At 33.2% G+C, this 17,749-nt stretch overlaps 1 protein-coding gene across 4 annotated transcripts in view; it reads right to left on the bottom strand.

Annotated features, from left to right (window-relative positions):
* The window catches only part of LOC105839508 (arfaptin-2), a 37,141-nt gene that overhangs the window by 10,091 nt on the left and 9,301 nt on the right, over positions 1 to 17,749 (bottom strand). For all 4 annotated transcript variants that reach the window (XM_036287339.1, XM_012685863.3, XM_012685862.3 and 1 more), the window contains exon 4: positions 10,842 to 11,163. In XM_036287339.1, coding sequence (XP_036143232.1) covers positions 10,842 to 11,163 — 322 coding nt within the window. The remainder of the gene's footprint in view (positions 1 to 10,841; positions 11,164 to 17,749) is intronic.

The following is a 17,749-nucleotide window of genomic DNA, read 5'->3' as shown; positions in this document are numbered from 1 at the left end:
ATCTAACGTGTGCTTGATTTTTCTGTTAGATTACTTTTAATTAAGCGAAGCATAATGTTACACATTACACATAAATGTTGCAAATGTTCTTAATATGTTAATTATTTTATTTAAAATTATACATATTCCACCAATAAATGAAAGCCTATAAATGAAAGATAGGGATGCAGATAACATAAATGTATAGTATTATAACATAGATAATATATAACATACATAATATACACACAGATAATATAAATAAAACGTAGTATATAAGATAATATTATTACTTTATAAATGCTATATACATAAAAATCAATTTTATTAAAAATTTATTTTAATTAAAAAAATTTTTTTTCGGAAAATAAACAGCGTAGTTAAATGGAGGTATTTATGCTATAAAACTTTTGTATAAAACATTTTTTTATATTTTGTTTAGTTTACGATATATCGAAAAAAAAATGTCTCAACCTTGGAAGGGTAGTTTCACTCCTTCAAACCGTTTATAAGACCAAACGGAAAATTTTCTGATTTTAATGAAACTTAGCATAAATGTAGAGGGGGTAAATACATTAATTTAGAAATGTTTTATTTTGGTTCAAAAACAACTTGAAGAGGTGAAAGCACGCTTCAAAGTTGAGACATTTTTGCGTTTTCTCGATATATCTCGTAAACTAAACAAAAAAAAGTTTTATACAAAAGTTTTACGGCATGAATACCTCTATTCAACTATGTTATTTATTTTTTTCAAAAAAATTTTTTTGAAAAAAAAAATAACAGTTGAATAGAGGTATTCATGCCGTAAAACTTTTGTATAAAACTTTTTTTTGTTTAGTTTACGAGATATATCGAGAAAAGGCAAAAACTCTAAATTTTTGAAAAGTGGTTTCAACCCTTTAAACCGTTTATAAGCACCAACTTATAATTTCTAAATTCATGTATTTAGTCCCTCTACGTTTATGCCAAGTTTCATTAAAATCAGAATTTTCGGGTTCGCGAGGTTCCCTTGTAAGTCACTGATTCCGAGCATTTTGTCATTTTAACTTATTTTTAACTTTATTCTTATTTTTGCTATTTTTAGCTTCAGCCTTTTTATCGTTTTTGGCTCTTCCTTTGGGCCAAGGATCACCTTCCTTTTTAGGGTGTCCGTGTAATTTTCAGCATTTGTTCCGGGCGTGTCCGGATTTTTTGGAGTAATCGCAGTATGCGTTTAATGTATTTACGCGAGAGCGTCCTTCTGGTCTCGGTAATTTAAACTGATTGGCATGTCGACTGTTGCGACATTCTCGTTCCAGTTTTCCCGCACTTTTCGCATTGGGAAGTCGGTTTGTGATTATTCTACTGAGCAGTCTGGGCCTCTTTTCGGTGTCCATTGGTGCATTAGGTCCCTTGACCTTTCCTTTTGCGCTCGCTTTTGCGATTGTTTCATAATGTTGAGTTGCCTGCTCTCTCGAAGTCTTATTAATCTCGGGGATTATATTCCGTGCTCCTTTTAAGCTTAAATATTGGATGTGAGATCCGCGTTGATGCCATAAATCTCTGAGCGATCGCCTATGTGAAAGATCTAGCGCGCGGCTAGTAGGGCGTCGCGTATTCCTGGCCATTTTCCTCGGCGGAGAGTAGACTTCATTTCGGTTTCCAAGTTGAAAACGAAGTTTGCGAACTTTAAATAATAGTTCATGGAGCATGTTCTCCATGGGGTGTATCGGTCGCCTATTTATTTGTGGCGCTGCTGGTGTATTTCCACTTTGCTCATGTGAGTTCCGAAGTTCTTGTGCTTCTTCTTTGGGTTATTCCCGGATTACGCATGTGACGGGGAGCGTGTCGACGGTCCTGCTACGTCTGTCCCTGTTGGTGAACGTGTGTCCATATTGTCGTTATTTATTAGATTAACGTCTGGTCCCTGCATCGCGTTCGGTTGTTATATTCGGACAGTTCACTCGACTATTCAAAATCCGAATCGCGTTATCGAATATTGCTGTTAACGCGTCTTGAACTACGTTAAACGCTGTATCAATGTTTTGCTCGGTGGACATTTACGTTCGGTTATAAGCGTGCGTGCTGAGTTCGCGTTACGGCTTATTTTGCAATATCGCGTAAGTCGCGTTGCGCTAGTACGTTTGCATTCGTATGCCTTTTGAATTACGGTAGCTATCCTAGCTGTTTCTTTTACGGTAATCGCAGTTACCGGGGGTCAACCAATATTTTGCTCTATTCGCGTTACAATTTTGTCTCGTCCTACGCTTGTTTCGCGTTACAATTTAATGTATGTCGGACTTACATAAGTATGACGATAAGCTGCATGGTACGGCGATCAGCTGAGCTTTCCCGCGGTAGGTCTCGGCGTCGTCTCGAGTTTCACTGTTATCGCTGACGCGCTATGTACGCTCCGGCGTGACTGGCTTCTTGGCCTGTACAGCTGATTGCTTGGTGACGCTCGGCTCCTCTTGGATCTCCTTTTTGGCAGTGTAAATCGTCACCACTGTTGTACTCCTCGTTAGGAGTACGTTAGGGATCGCTGCCAGAGATCTCGCGAGGAGGATACTTAGTCACTATACACCACTCTTTGTGTTGAGCACTTTTATTATAATGTCTGTTTTTACAGTGTGCGGTTAAATCGCGACTCCGCAAGGCAGAGTGTCGCGTCTATGAGTACACTGTCCACGACCCCGCAAGGCAAAGTGTCGTGGTTGTGTATAATACAATGTTTTGTGTCGGCGACCCCGCAAAGTAGTGTCGTGTATCGCCGACACAAAACATTGTATTATACAATCTGTTGTCTCGGTTTGTAGACTTCGGATTGACCCTCACTTTCTTTCGGCGGTTTATATATCCGTTAATGCGGTAGTTGGATCGAGAGAAGGGGAGGATTGCGTGAAAGCGGTCAGTATTCCAAAATCTTGCTTAGACAGCAAGTTCTGTCTAAGGATCATTGCGCTAATTGTCGAGCAGATAGCGCGCAATGCGCTCGATGCTGACCGTTGCAGCTGACCGACTTACGTCATCGGTGCTACTGACATCTTTCTTATCGGTATGAGTGCGTCACTCATAACACTTTAAATTTATGTACATATAAAAGTTTTTCTATTCTTGGAGAGAATAAAGAAACACAAACAGATTTAATTTTATCAAGAAATTCAGCGCAGAAAAGATTATTAAAGAAAAAAATTGTAATACTGCAAAGAAAAATTAAAAGATTGAAAAACAAAAGACAGAAAGAAGATTAAGATTAATTTTACTATTAAAGATTATTTTAATTTAACAGATCAATTTTTGCCAACATTTCTTGCAGCATTTGTTAAATCTCAAGTTCGTTTAAACCAGCAATCAAAAAAAGGTAGGAAGTATACTTTAGATTTTAAACAATTCTGCTTGAGCTTGTATTTTAACAGTCCAAAATGCTATAATTTATTGAGCGAAACATTTTATCTGCCAACGAAACAAACATTACAACGCATGATAATTGATTTACAAATTTCACTAGATTTGCATGATTTTATATTTGATACTTTGCGCAACAAAATCAATACTTTTGTTCCTCAGATAAGTATTGCACTTTATATGATAAGTATCGATGAAGCATCGTTAAAAGCAAATTTATTTTATAATATCAGTAAAGATGAAGTGACAGAATTTGAAGATATAGGAAATGGCAAATCTTTTCTTCCTGCATGCAATGTTGCAGTGTTAATGATTAGAGGCATATAGAAGTAATGGAAACAACCTACAGACTATTATTTCTTACACTCTAGTTTTTCAGCTAAAGAACTTAAAAGTATAATCACTGAAACAATTATTAAATTGCAAGGAATTAGGTTAAAAGTAGTTGCGTTAATTACAGATATGGGTAATAACTTTATACAAATGTCGAAATTGCTTAATGTCACTATAGATTCTCCATATTTTATCGTAAATAATGAGCAAATTGCTTATTTCTTTGACCCATCACATATACAAAAAGCTTGTAGAAATAATTTTTACAATAACGTAATATATGCAAATCCCAGGAAAATATCTTAGTCTTACATAGAACAATTATATTCAATAGACAGTAAAAAACATAATCAATTAACACCAAAACTCACTGATTCTCATATTCGACCTACTAATTTTGAACGCATGAAAGTTAAATATGTTATACAAGTATTGCCTCTATTGCTTCAGCTTTAAAAACACTTGTAACACTAGATCTTTTACCAACAGATTCTCTTGCTACAGCTAAATTTATTGAAACCACGGACAATTTATTTGATATATTTAACTCATCTAATGTAAATAATAAGAAACAATATAAGAAAGCTTTTACTGGCACTAAATCTAAAGAAACTTTTTTATTATCATTAAGAACATATTTATCTAATCTAAAAATATATAATAAAGAAAATAAAGATGTTACTGATAGAGTAAAAGCATTTAACAAGTGAATTCATAATATAAACAGCTTACTTTATTTATGGTCTTATTTAAAAAATACTGCTCCAAATATCAAATTTTTATTTATGCGAAGATTCAATCCATTAGAAAATTTATTCGGAAACATAAGGAAACTCTAAACGGTAACGCTTTCAACTTGACGCCAATTCTATTTTACATTTAGAAAAGTTTTTGCAATAAATTATTGTAATGCGGAAAGTGAAAATTGTGCAAAGAACTATGATGACATGTTAACTTGATTGAAAAACTACACAGAAAGAAATCCTATTATGCAACACAACATACAGGAAAACCGAAAACAGAAATCAATTTTATTAAATCAACTTGATTATCGTTTTATGGACATAGCAGAAGAAAATTTTGTAACAAAGATTATTTGTAACAATTTAAATAAAAAAATCACTTTTTTCAAAAAAATATCGATTTCTCCTAAAATTTTGCGTAGAGTTTGACCATTCTCGGGTATAAAGTGTTTTTGTGGTCGCTGATTACTAATCTGAGATCAAATTAAAAAAATTAAAAATGGCGACTGGAAATATTAAAAACTAAAAATTTTAAGTTTAAAAAAATAAAGCCGTATTTTTAACAAAATTTACAATATAAATAGTCTTTTGTGATATTTCGTTGTATTAAATGTATTGGTTTTGAGATAAAAATTCATAAATATTAAAGGTTGCTGAAAATATTATATCACATGGCAGCCATATTGTATTTGCCAGTATAAATTTCAATATTATCTTTATTATTCAATCTTACAAGGGGACCTTACGAGTCATGGGTCATCGATTTTTTTCATATTTATAGGATTTGAAGATCAGTACCCGGACTTCAATTTCCTAAAGCAGTACGATGCGCTTCTCAAAAATACTCGAGAAAATCGATTTTGAAGATTTCCGATATCTTTAAGTACAGAAAATTTTGACCTATCGTCAGAGCTGCTTGTAGCCGAGCGCACAGAGCTCTAGTTTCGTAAGCGCGGAGTCGCTGGTTCGATTCTCGCTCTGGCCTCAATTTTTTTTAAATAAGTCAATGGAGTTTTTTATTAATCCTATATCTTAACATTTATCAAATTGAAATGCTAATTAATTATTAAATATTGATTCGTTATTTTTTAAATGAAAATTAACATCTCTTTATTTTTATTTAACGGTAAAATACAAATAGCACACCATCTGCTCTCTCGGAACCCTTACTTCTCCCACTTTTTGCAAAACTGTTCTTTGTTCACGACTAGATGCGAGAGAATGGTGATCGACCAGGATCGATTTACAATAAACTCGACTTGTAAACTCCGACTAACGTGTTAAAGATACAGCGTAAAATGTAAGCGATAAAATAACTGAATATTATTTATTCATATTATTTTTGCATTTAACAATAAGACCTTTTCCATTTTTGTACCAAATTTTAATTTACTAGAACACAACATTGCGCGCGCTTCGCGCGCGCCACTTAGCATTTTTATATTGAACATTGCACTTATTCTTCTTCTGTAATATTACTCTCACACACTTTATCATATTTAATGCCCTTCTCTATCTCACGCTCCCTCATTCTCCTTTTCCCCCTCTCTAAATTATTAATTATATTATTAATTATATTAATTATATTATTTTCATATTGTTCAATATTACTCTTACACACTTTACTTTTTTATTTAATCCTCTTCTATATCTCTCACGCTCTCTTATTCTCCCCCCTCCTCCCCACTTCTCTCTCTCTCTCTCTCTCTCTCTCTCTCTCTCTCTCTCTCTCTCTCTCTCTCTCTCTCTCTCTCTAAACACAAATTATTAATTATATTATATTTGCATGTTTCTTAATATCACTCTTACACACTTTACCTCCATACTTAATCCCCTTTAAATAAATTAAAAATTATAATATATTATATGTAACGTTACTGTTAATTTTCAATAAAATTTCAAAACTTTTACTTTCTGGCTTTCTTGTTTAATCTCTCTCAATTATAATTTCCTTTCATCTAATCTTTTTCCTTTTCTAATCTCTTTCGATAAAACTCACTATCGCTCTCTGACCATTTCAACAACTTCTGACAACAAGCATCCAACAACTTTAAAATTAAATTTTTTAAATCTTATGCCTTAATAATACAACATTAAATTTAAATTTTTAAATAAATTAAAATTTATAATATTATACGTAATGTTACCTGATAATTTTCAATCAAATTTCAACACTTTCACTTTCTGGATTTCTTTTTTAAACTCTCTCGATCTCAATTCTTTCTCTTTAATCTCATTCCTTTTCTTCTATTAAAATACACAAAATGTCAAAATAATTAAAACGCAAATGATATTTAATGAGAATAATAATAATTAATAAAAATTGATCATTATTGAGAATGATAATTAATAAGAAATGAGAATTAAGAGTTTAAGATTCCTTTTTTTCAAAATATTTAAAACGCAAATGTTACCTTTCCGAAATCTCGCACTCTCTCTCTCTTTTTCTCTCTTAATAAGATCTTCAAATTTACTTAATTTCTCTCTCTCTCTCTCTCTCTTTTTCCTTCTCTCTCTCTCTCTCTCTCTCTCTCTCTCTCTCTCTCTCTCTTTCTTTCTCTCTCTCTCTCTCTCTCTCTTTCTCTTCTTCTTCTACCTATCACTTAATTCTTGCAATTTTTTTAAACTTTTTATTTTTTATAAATATCTATATAAACACTGGCGCAAAAGAAAACGAGACAAAAGTTTTGACCGATTTTTAGGCAATCTTCAAAGTGATGCAACTTTGCGAAAAATCATCTAAATTACATGTACTTTTTTTAAATTAAAGGGCAAAGACTCTACTTTGAGAATCCCTAGGTGAAAGTTTGATTTGTTAAGTGCTAATATAACATATAGTATTGCATTGAGTAGGCAGTCCTCAACTACATATCTCATTGGATACATTACATTTTTTTGCAGTGTATATATGGTTTTACGTCCGTATCAGCTATATTAATTGATTTTGAAACAGCTATAAGAAAATCAATATATCTACCAGTTTGGAGTCAATGTTAATTACAACCAAATGATATATTGATTTTCTACCCCTGACATTCATTAATATTATGTAAATTTTTATTTCTATTTTCTGTATATACCTCTTTAATATTTCTTTTTTTCTTTTCTTACTCTCTGCTTCCTCTATTTCTTTTTTTCTTTTTTTAATATAATGTTTATTTTCTTTAACCTTAAATAAAAACATTTATATATGTTAAAAATAAAAACGCAATTAAGTCATTAAAAATTCAAAATTTTGACAAAACAAGCTTTACAGCTTTTTAAACAATTATTAAATACCTATCTCGTCTTTCTTCCTTTTTTCTCTCCGCTTTTTTATGAAATGTCTTAATGTTTATTAATTTAAAAGAATTATGCTTTTTGAATCTTTTCTCTCTTTTCTTTTTTTCTCTCCTTTCTTTATCTTTTTCTCTTTCTTTAATCCTCTATCCTTTATCTTCTGCAATTTTGAATAAAAAACGTGTAAGTATAATTTTATAAATAATTACATAATATTATATAAAAACATTTTTATAAAAAATTATTATTTACTTAATTATTTTAAATTTTATTTTTTATTTTTTTTTATCTCACGCTCTTTCACTCTCCTTTTCTCCCTCTCTCTCTTTCTCTCTTTCTCTCTCAACACAAATTATTAATCATATTTTTATGTTGTCTATATCTATCCTCTATCTTCTGCAATTTTGAATAAAAAACGTGTAAGTGTAAGTTTATAAATAATTACATAATATTATATAAAAACATATTTTAATAAAAATTATTTACATATTTTTTTTAAACTTTTTTTTATAAATACACACACACACACATATATATGTATGTATTTATTTAAAAAAAGTTAAAAGAATTAAGTAAATAATAATTTTTAATAAAATATATTTTTATATAATATTATGTAATTATTTATAAATTTACATAATTTTACACACACACACACGCGCGCGCGCGCACGCACAAATATACACACACAGAAAAGAATATAGCCAATAATATATGTAATTGCGAGCTGCTAACTACATAAAATACTCAATACAATAATATTTACTGTTAATGCTCTAACACTTTTCTTTTTCTTCTTTCTTACACTCTCTTTTTCTCTCTCTCTCTTTTTCCGCTCCTTCTTTCTATAGAAGTCGCTGTTTCACCTTCTGTTTTCTTTTCTGCTTCTTCTTTCTACAAAAGTCGAAACTCTCTCTTTCTCCTATCAATCTATTTCCTTTCCTTCTTTTTTTCTAAAAGATTATAAAATTTTAAAGATATTATTGTTATTTCCGAGAGAGAGAGATTATATTATTACTTAATATATCTCTTTATTACTTACCTTATTACTTACACACTTTTGATATAACCAATTTTGATTTGAAAACACAACTGTCAAACACTACGAAGCATGCGGCTCAATGATCAGCGAAAGAACCAATCAGCATCGCGGATTAAAGGCAACAATTCTTCGAGACTTTCGAGATGACTTCGATACATTCGATAAATAAATAACATATCTTTTTTAGAAAAGGATTATAAATATTCGCATTTTCAAGCAAGTGGTAATTAAAAATAAAAAGATGTTAATTTTTATTTAAAAAATAACGAATAAATATGTAATAATTAATTAGCATTTCAATTTGATAAATGTTAAGATATAGGATTTAAAAAAACTCCATTGACTTATTAAAAAGAAATTGGGGACAGAGCGAGAATCGAACCAGTGACTCCGCGCTTACGAAATTAGAGCTCTGTGCGCTCGGCTACGAGCAGCTCTGACAATAGGTCAAAATTTTCTGTACTTAAAGATATCGGAAATCTTCAAAATCGATTTTCTCGAGTATTTTTGAGAAACGCATCGTACTGCTTTAGGAAATTAAAGTCCGGGTACTGATCTTCAAATCTTATAAGTATGAAAAGAATCGATGACCCATGACCCGTAAGATCCCCTTGTTAGATATGTAACAAAACCTTGAAAAATGGATTTACTGCAAAAATATCCAGATTTCCATTAATTTACTAATTGATGGCGGCATATTAGATCCGCCATATTAAATTAGCAAAATCTGAATTCAGAATTAGCGACCCAAAACATGTAGGTATGCAAAGTTAAAAAAAAATATGTAAAAAAAACGGGAGTGGCTCACTTGGATACAGTGCAGATGGACACGTTGCAAATGGACACAAAATAATGTACACGGTTCAAATGAACATGGTTTATTTGGACACAGGAATTCTGTACACCGCAAAGTTGTATACCACGAAGTTGTACACCGTAAAGTTGTACGCCATACATTTCTATATCCTTCTGTTTAAGGCACTTCCTCTACAGGCGGGGTGGGTGCGGGAAGACGGTTGAAGGCCCCCCCCCGCGCGCGCGCGCGCGCGCGCGCGTGCGTGCGTGTGTGGCTATGGTTACGGTGTATACGCACCGACAGAAATGGTGTTCCTCGGAGTCCAGCGCGACAATCACCCACACACACACACGAAGCGCCGTACGTATTACTAAGCGCGCAGTGAAGTGGAGACGGAGAGGAGCAAAAAAGTGGGGATCGCGCCGGTGCTGCATCCTTCACCAACGCCGCACTCTAAAAAAAAAATAGAGTTATGATAAGTGAGAAGACCGCCGCTGGCGATACCGATTCGCCAGTGTCCAATATCTGTTTCACTCGTACTTGATACTAATGACGTCTTTCGCTTGAGTGCAAGTGAAACGGATATTGGAACCGGCAAATTGGTATCACGTCTTCTCACTCATCATAATTCTATCTTTCTTGAGCGTGTGGCATTGGTGAAGGATGCAACACCGGCGCGATCCCCAATTTTTACACCGAGGAACACCATTTCTGCCGATGCGTGTACAACTTTGTGGTGTACAACTTTACGGTGTAGAAATGTACAGTGTACATTATTTTGTGTCCATTAAAAACAAGTCTGCACTGTGTCCAAGTGAAGGCTCCTCAAAAAAATTCTAATTTGGCTATCAAAGGGTTAAAGATCGAAAAATCTATTCGACACACAGTTCGGTAAACTTTAAAAAATATATAAAATCACACAAGTAAATATAGTACAAAAATCTAACTACGACCGATATTCACAGTCACTATTTAAGATCATCTTAAGTACTGTCTTAAGATGCCATCAACCAATCACACAGCCATATTAGAATCTTAAGACATTGCTTAAGACAATTTTGAAATAAGATTTGACTATGAATACAGGCCTACGACCGAGTAAGTTATATCCTCTATTAGTTTTGTTTTAAATGTCGGTCTATATCTCTTATTGTTTTTCTTTAAAATTTAAACTTTTCAGTTTTTATAGAAAACCCTTCTTTTTTTACATTAATTAATAAAATATACTAATTTTAATTTTATTCTAATGTTTTTTGTAAATAAAAATAAAATACAAATTGCATACCTTGCAGTTTCATATTGTCTCACTGTGAGTAGCGTATCCTCAATTGTTTTATTACACAAGGTATTTACAGAGGAAACGAAGAAATTTAAGGCCCCTAGAAGTGTTTCGCCATTTTTTGTTAAATTTCTTTGTGTTTCTGAATTGTACAGAAATTCTTCTTGAAGTTCAGGAGATTTTTGTGCTAATTCAGAAAATGCTTCTCCAAGAGCGTGTTGTGTCTGGACAACGTGATGAAAATGTGACGCTAAAGCTCGTGACAATCGCAGAACGTTGCAATATTTTCTCTGAGTATCTCTGAGCAATTCAATTTGCGTTTCGAGTTCTAGAACAAAAAAATAGATAAAAGATTAGATTAGGTTCATTAATATTCTACAAAGAACAGTGAAGATAACATTAGTTAACAATGAAAATACCAAAATAATCAATTATCATTAAATTTGTAGTACTGATAATGAATATATTAAATAAAAATTGAATCAGCGCTCTTAGTTTTCAACTAACAATAAATATAACATAACAAATAACATCAATCATTAGTCAATAATTTAGATATAAAAACGTGTGCTCTACTTTAATTTTAAACTTTTATTTTTATTTATATGTAAATTATATATAAGCTTGCAAAATACTACATAATTGAAAATTTGTTAAGTTTTACAAACATTGACTGTCCACTCAAATTGTGGATAAACTTCTGTATAGGTCGGACCCCGAATTTTTTTGAAACTATGTATTCTTATGTATTTTGGCACGCTGATTACGAATATGATAGTGAAAGTTGGCGCAAATTTGATTTTCACGGCAAAAACCATAAAAATCACGATTTTTTCCATTTATTTCAGTAAATAATGGAAATTTCAAAAAATACTTCAGATAAAAGTTGTAGATCTCATCGAAATACACGTTTTATGTTCTATTAATTTTTGTTATCAAGACAATAGTTTTTGAGAAAAACGACGTTAAATGTTCAAAATTTCATAAAACTCATCTACCACATACCGAGTTTTATTAATTTTATTAATATCGAAAGGTGCAAAGCTCCTCCTCTGTCCACGTGTTTTCTGTACGTGTTTTCTGCACCCCTTCCCCTTATTTTTTCCTAACCTAACCTAACCCAAACCATTTGAAGTCATTTGGCCCAATTTCAAATCTAAAGTCGCAAATCCATGTGGTACAATACAAGCGTGGACATCGTTTCGCTCTGTAAGCAAGGCGGGCGAAGGGAGGGTGAACTTCGCAACGCGTGGAAAGTCACAAACTCATGTAATACAGAAAACACGTAGGCGAAAAACAGGCTTTGCCGCACCTCCTTCCATTACTAACAAAATTAACTAATAAAACTAATAAAACTCTAATTGTGTTAAATGAGTTTTATGAAGTTTTAAATATTTAACGTCATTTTTCTCAAAAACTATTGTCTTTAAGGCAAAAATCATTACAATATAAAATGTGTATTTCAATAAGATCTACAACTATTATCTAAAATTTTTTTTTTAATTTCCATTATTTACAGAAATAAATGAAAAAAACCGTAATTTTTATAGTTTTCGCCATGAAAATCAAATTTACGCCAATTTTCACTATCATATTCGTAATCAGCGTGTATCAAAATACGTAAGAGTACGTAGTTTAAAAAAAATCGGGGGTCTTATACGGAAAGTTCACCCCAAATTTTTATTTCTAATAAAAGCTAAATATGTTAAAAAATAACACAAATTACATATGTAAAATTAATACAAAAATGTATTTCAATATAACAAGGAGATGCCGCCATCTGCTAATTCTACTTTCAAATAACCCATAGTGCATTCAAAAGGAGACGTGAAAAGCAAAAACTGTGTTCTAGCTTTTGGGTGAATAAGCCTTAGTTTCTAAGAAAATTGCATCTAAATATGTGCATTTTTGGCCGGTAAGGTAAGTACAATGGAAAGCCACTTCTTAGCATAAAGTACGGTGGCTGCGGGTGCTAAGTGCGCGCCTACTGTTTTGCTATCCGTGCGAGCTGGGTTCGAAACCAGTTGTGACATTTTTTAAATCTGTATTTTAATTAAATTTATTTTCTTTATTCTTAAAAATCAAAAAATATTTTGCGATTTTAATAAATTTCTATAATGTTATTAAATATAATTAAAAATGTATTGTTATTTTTTATTATCAAAAGACACGGTAGTCGCGCCAAGTAAATACGCAGAGCGAGACCGCCTGTGTATCTTTACGCGAGAGGATGACTTGCGAGCACTCGAGATTATCAGATATCTCAATAACTGCTAAACCGATTATGTTCCAACTAGGCTTAATCAAAACCTTAAATTTGATTTATATAAGAAGTGTTTTCATTTTTTCTTTACAAGCGGAGATATCGCAAGGCAAAGTCCAAAATGTAAATTTTTCATTTAAGATACGTCATCGCCATCAATAATTTGTCGAGTACATAAATTCAATACTAGAGAGCTTTAAGATTTACATGTGACAATCTCCTATAAAATATACACTGCATATTGATGTGATGATAAATCACTGCAATTCGCTTTGCAAAAGTAAAAAATAAATATCAAGTAATATATCTATAAATCGTACAATTAATAATAATAATAATTCTTTATAAGAAAAGTCGTATAGACCCAAGAAGTGCGCGTTTTGTCATCGCTTTTCCGCGTACGTAATTGACGGTTGAGTCCTCGACGAGTTACACGACGATGATATGACAATTCGTGGTTAATGACGCGCGCGAGTTAGTGTTGTGTTTCTGTACGCGTATTATATAAATACGTGAAAGAAAATACAACTATGCCGAATTTGAAAATTGGTATAACGTACTGTGCGTTGTACAATCAGATAAGTATATTACACATAATTTTCACTTAAAAAAAAAGTATTCTAAGATAAGTCAATACTTTGTGTTATGTGTTATTTTTTATAGTTATTATTATAAAAAGAAAAAGAAAAAAAACACTTTAATTAAAGTTGAACTAAAGGAAGAATAGATTGGGCGAATAGAGAGAGAGGGGGGAGGAAGAGAGAGAGGGAGAGAAAGAGAAATCGTTATTTATTAAGCGCTCTAGGTTTAAAAGCCTCTCAAGCGCTAGAACATATTATATTTACAATGTTATTAGTATTGATCCAACAATAATTGTGCAAAAGTATATATAAGTAAATGGAAAAGTATTAGAAATAAAAATAGAAAATAGATAGAAGTAGAAAAATTTAAATACAGATATATATAATCCATGGGATACAATACTGCATCTAAATAATTCAGGATAAACAGCAAAACTAACGGTCGAGGGTTAGCATATAATTATACAATTTGATTTTGAAGAAACGGATCCCAAGCAAATCTTATATCAAGCTCTTTCGTGAAAAGATTACAACTGCCCACTCAGACAGCAGACATAGTTGTATCGAGAATTAATGGTACAATTAGCAATTCGAGTCATATCGTGCAATTGACGTTTCAATCACGCGCCACCAATTAAAGCACGAATATCAAATGCATTGTCACGGATAAAATAACAGAAAAGCTCCCATGTCAATCAATAGACAAATCCAAGTTACAAGTACCTAGCCATGTAAAGTTAGCGGATCCTAATTTTCATGTTTCAGGTGATGTTTATTGGGAGTGACTTATTGGGTTGGTAACAGGTGACTTATTGGGAGTCGAAATATTCTGGGAGCTAGTCTGTCCCATGCAAACTAAGATATCACCCGGTCAATACTTCAACAAACTAAACTTGGGTAGATCCTGGCAGGTAGCTTCACCATTAACAGCAAAAACTCACATGTAAATATGCTTCATTTGTCCATTACAAAGAGTTATTAGATCAAATCAGCCGGTTCTGGCGCATTGAAGAACCATCCATTCAATCCTCTCAAGATAGAGGAAATGAAATGCGAACATCACTTCATTCAAAACGTAATGCGTAATTCTGAAGGACAAGTAGTCGTGAAGCTATCTATCAAGGATAACAAAGTAAATTCAATAAGCGATACTAGAGCCATTGCATTACGTCGTTTTTATAAAATAGAAAAAAAACTCGATTTTCAACCGACATTGAAACGTGATTATGCGCAATTTATGCACGAATATTTGCAATTAAGTCACATGACACCAATCGAAAACCCCACAAATCCTGAATTGTCAATTTTCTATTTACCGCACCATTGCGTGATTAGGCCTAACAGCAGTAGCACCAAATTGAAGGTCGTGTTTGATGATTCATGTGAAGGCCACACAGGGATCTCGCTCAACAATACCTAAGGATCAGGCCTGTAATCCAACAGGATATCATCTGTTGCGTTTTCGCTATTCTGTTGCGATTTCGCACCCTTTCATTTGTTATCACTGCGGACATAATAAAAATGTACCACCAGGTATGAAGTGTATTTACATGTGAGTTTTTGCTGTTAGTGATAAAGCCACCTGCCAGGATCCACCCGAGTTTAGTTTATTGAAGTATTGGGTGATCGGGTGATATCTTAATTTGAATGGGGCAGACTAGCTCCCAGAATATTTCGACCAGTAATAAGTCAACATCACCTGAAACATGAAAATTAGGATCCGCTAACTTTATATAACTGAGTACTTGTAACTTGGATTTGTCTATTAATTGAGATGGCAATAATTACATTACACTCATTGATCCATCTCAAACACAATTGCAGCGAATATTTTGGCGTGATAACTCTTCTGATCCACTTTAGGTTTTCGAACTAAGGACCGTGACTTACGGCATCTCTTCCGTATACTTTGCCACAAGGACATTCAAATATTTAACTGATTTGTATCAAAATGACAACCCACTCGCTTCCTAATGCGCATCACGCGATTTTCACGTTGATGGCGTACTAACAGGCGGCACGTCAATTGATGAGTGCATAGGGTTAAGACATGAGCTCATTCAACTTCTTGAAAAGGTAGGATTTCACCTCGCAAAATGGGCCTCCAACAACTGTCAAATCCTCTCCGGGCTGAATGACACAATCAAATTTAACTTGTCTCTTGATAAAACTTTTGACTGCAAAATACTAGGAACACTTTGAAATCCTTCGAGTGATTCACTACGCTATAATGCTCAGGATACTAGTAATCACTTACTAAACGTGAGCTGCTGTCAGAGATAACCAAGGTATTTGATCCTCTTGGGTTGATTGAACCCGTAATGATCATTCCGAAATTATTAATGCAGGAGCTATGGCAACAAAATCTACAATGGGACGATCCTGTTTTCCCATCTATTCTTTCCAAATGGAATCAATTCAAGTCAGAACTCTCGTGGTCTGAATTCTAAGGATTTAATAACATGTAAGTTATGGTGGTACGGCCCTCTTTTTCTCAAACATGAGGAATCCAAATGGTCTATCAATGAGACGATGCTGAAAATTCAAGAATCAGAGATGCCTGAACTCAAAGGAGCAACCACACTTTCTTCCACTATAAGCGCATCAGTAATCAGCTCATTGCTAAGTAAACTTTCTGATATCAACAGAATGCCGCATAGTGGCCTATTGTTTAAGGCTCATTAAATTCCGTTTACGCGGTTCGTACGTTAACAAATCAATTACGCATCAAGAAGCATTCGCTGCATTAATCATTTGCCGCGCAGTTCAGCACAGCACATTCTCACAGAAGATTAATTGCTTGAAAAATAACAAACCATTAAAATCATCAAGCCATTTACTATCTCTATCGCCTTTCCTCGATGATAACAATTTAATAAGGGTAGATAGTAGGTTAGGGAATTCGGAACTTTCCTACAACGCAAAGCATTTGATTTTATTGCCCAAACATCACATTCTAACGGAGCTTATAATAAAAAACGCACACATACGCAATTTACATGCTGGCCTTCAAGGTCAATTGTTCTGGCCTTGGGCGTTCTATTACACGAAAAATAATTAAACAATGCGTTATCTGCTTCAAATGCAGTCCATCAAATTCCGTAGTTAAAATGGGAAATCTATCCGTTCCTAGAGTTAAGCCGTCCCGACTATTTACTACTTGCGGCATTGACTATGCTGGATCACTGACTATACGAGAAGGCAAATAACAAAACGCTCGTTATACGAAATTTTACATTTGCATCTTTGTTTCGCGACGAAGGCGATCCATGTTGAACTTGTGAGCGACTTGACCTCTGACGCCTTTCTTGCGGCCTTGAGGCGATTCGTGTCTCGCATAAACAAGCCCAGTTCTATTTTTTCAGATAATGGCATCATCTTTGTTGATGCGTCTCGACAATTATCAGAGGTTTATGAATTTTTGGAAAAACAAAAAGGATAGCATCCATAATTTCGCGCGAGATTCTAAAATATCGTAGACCTTTATACCTCCCAGTGCCCCCCATTTCGACGGGATTTGGAAGGCAGGTGTAAAATCAATCAAATTTCACTTATATCAAATAGTAGTAACAGTTGCTTTGACCATTGAAGAATTACAGACGACTTTATGCGAAATCGAGGCAATCCTTAAAGGGATGCTAAAGTTGTCCTGTTTTACCGATAATTTTCTGGCTCATTAATCTTTTAATGGCATTTACAGAATTAAAAATTCTTCTCCAGGATTAAAGTATAGACGATGACAAAGATGGGTCGTAACAATTTTGTAGGAAAAACGACAAAAAATTTTAAAATTGTCTGCTTCTAGAGTCGACTTGTAACAAAATGTGCCTGATGTAAAAATTTTAGACCTTGTACGCATAAATCAAGCCTAGGCCCAATACGAGTAAACATTTAGGAACAATGCTACGCTTTCAGATTGAGCGTAGGCGTTTTAATAAAAAAGATTGTTTAACCAGAAAATTTCGTGTCTAAAAAGAGCAATCTGAAAAATTTTTTTTAGTTTTTGGTATGAAATTCAATTCATAAACTGATATTAGTACATAAACTTTAATTCTGAAAAAGGATTTCCA

Source organism: Monomorium pharaonis, chromosome 5 (genome assembly GCF_013373865.1).
Source record: "Monomorium pharaonis isolate MP-MQ-018 chromosome 5, ASM1337386v2, whole genome shotgun sequence".
Classification (NCBI taxonomy): Eukaryota; Metazoa; Arthropoda; class Insecta; order Hymenoptera; family Formicidae; genus Monomorium; species Monomorium pharaonis.
Note: the sequence above shows the minus strand (reverse complement) of the source record. Positions and strands in the feature narration are given on the sequence as shown.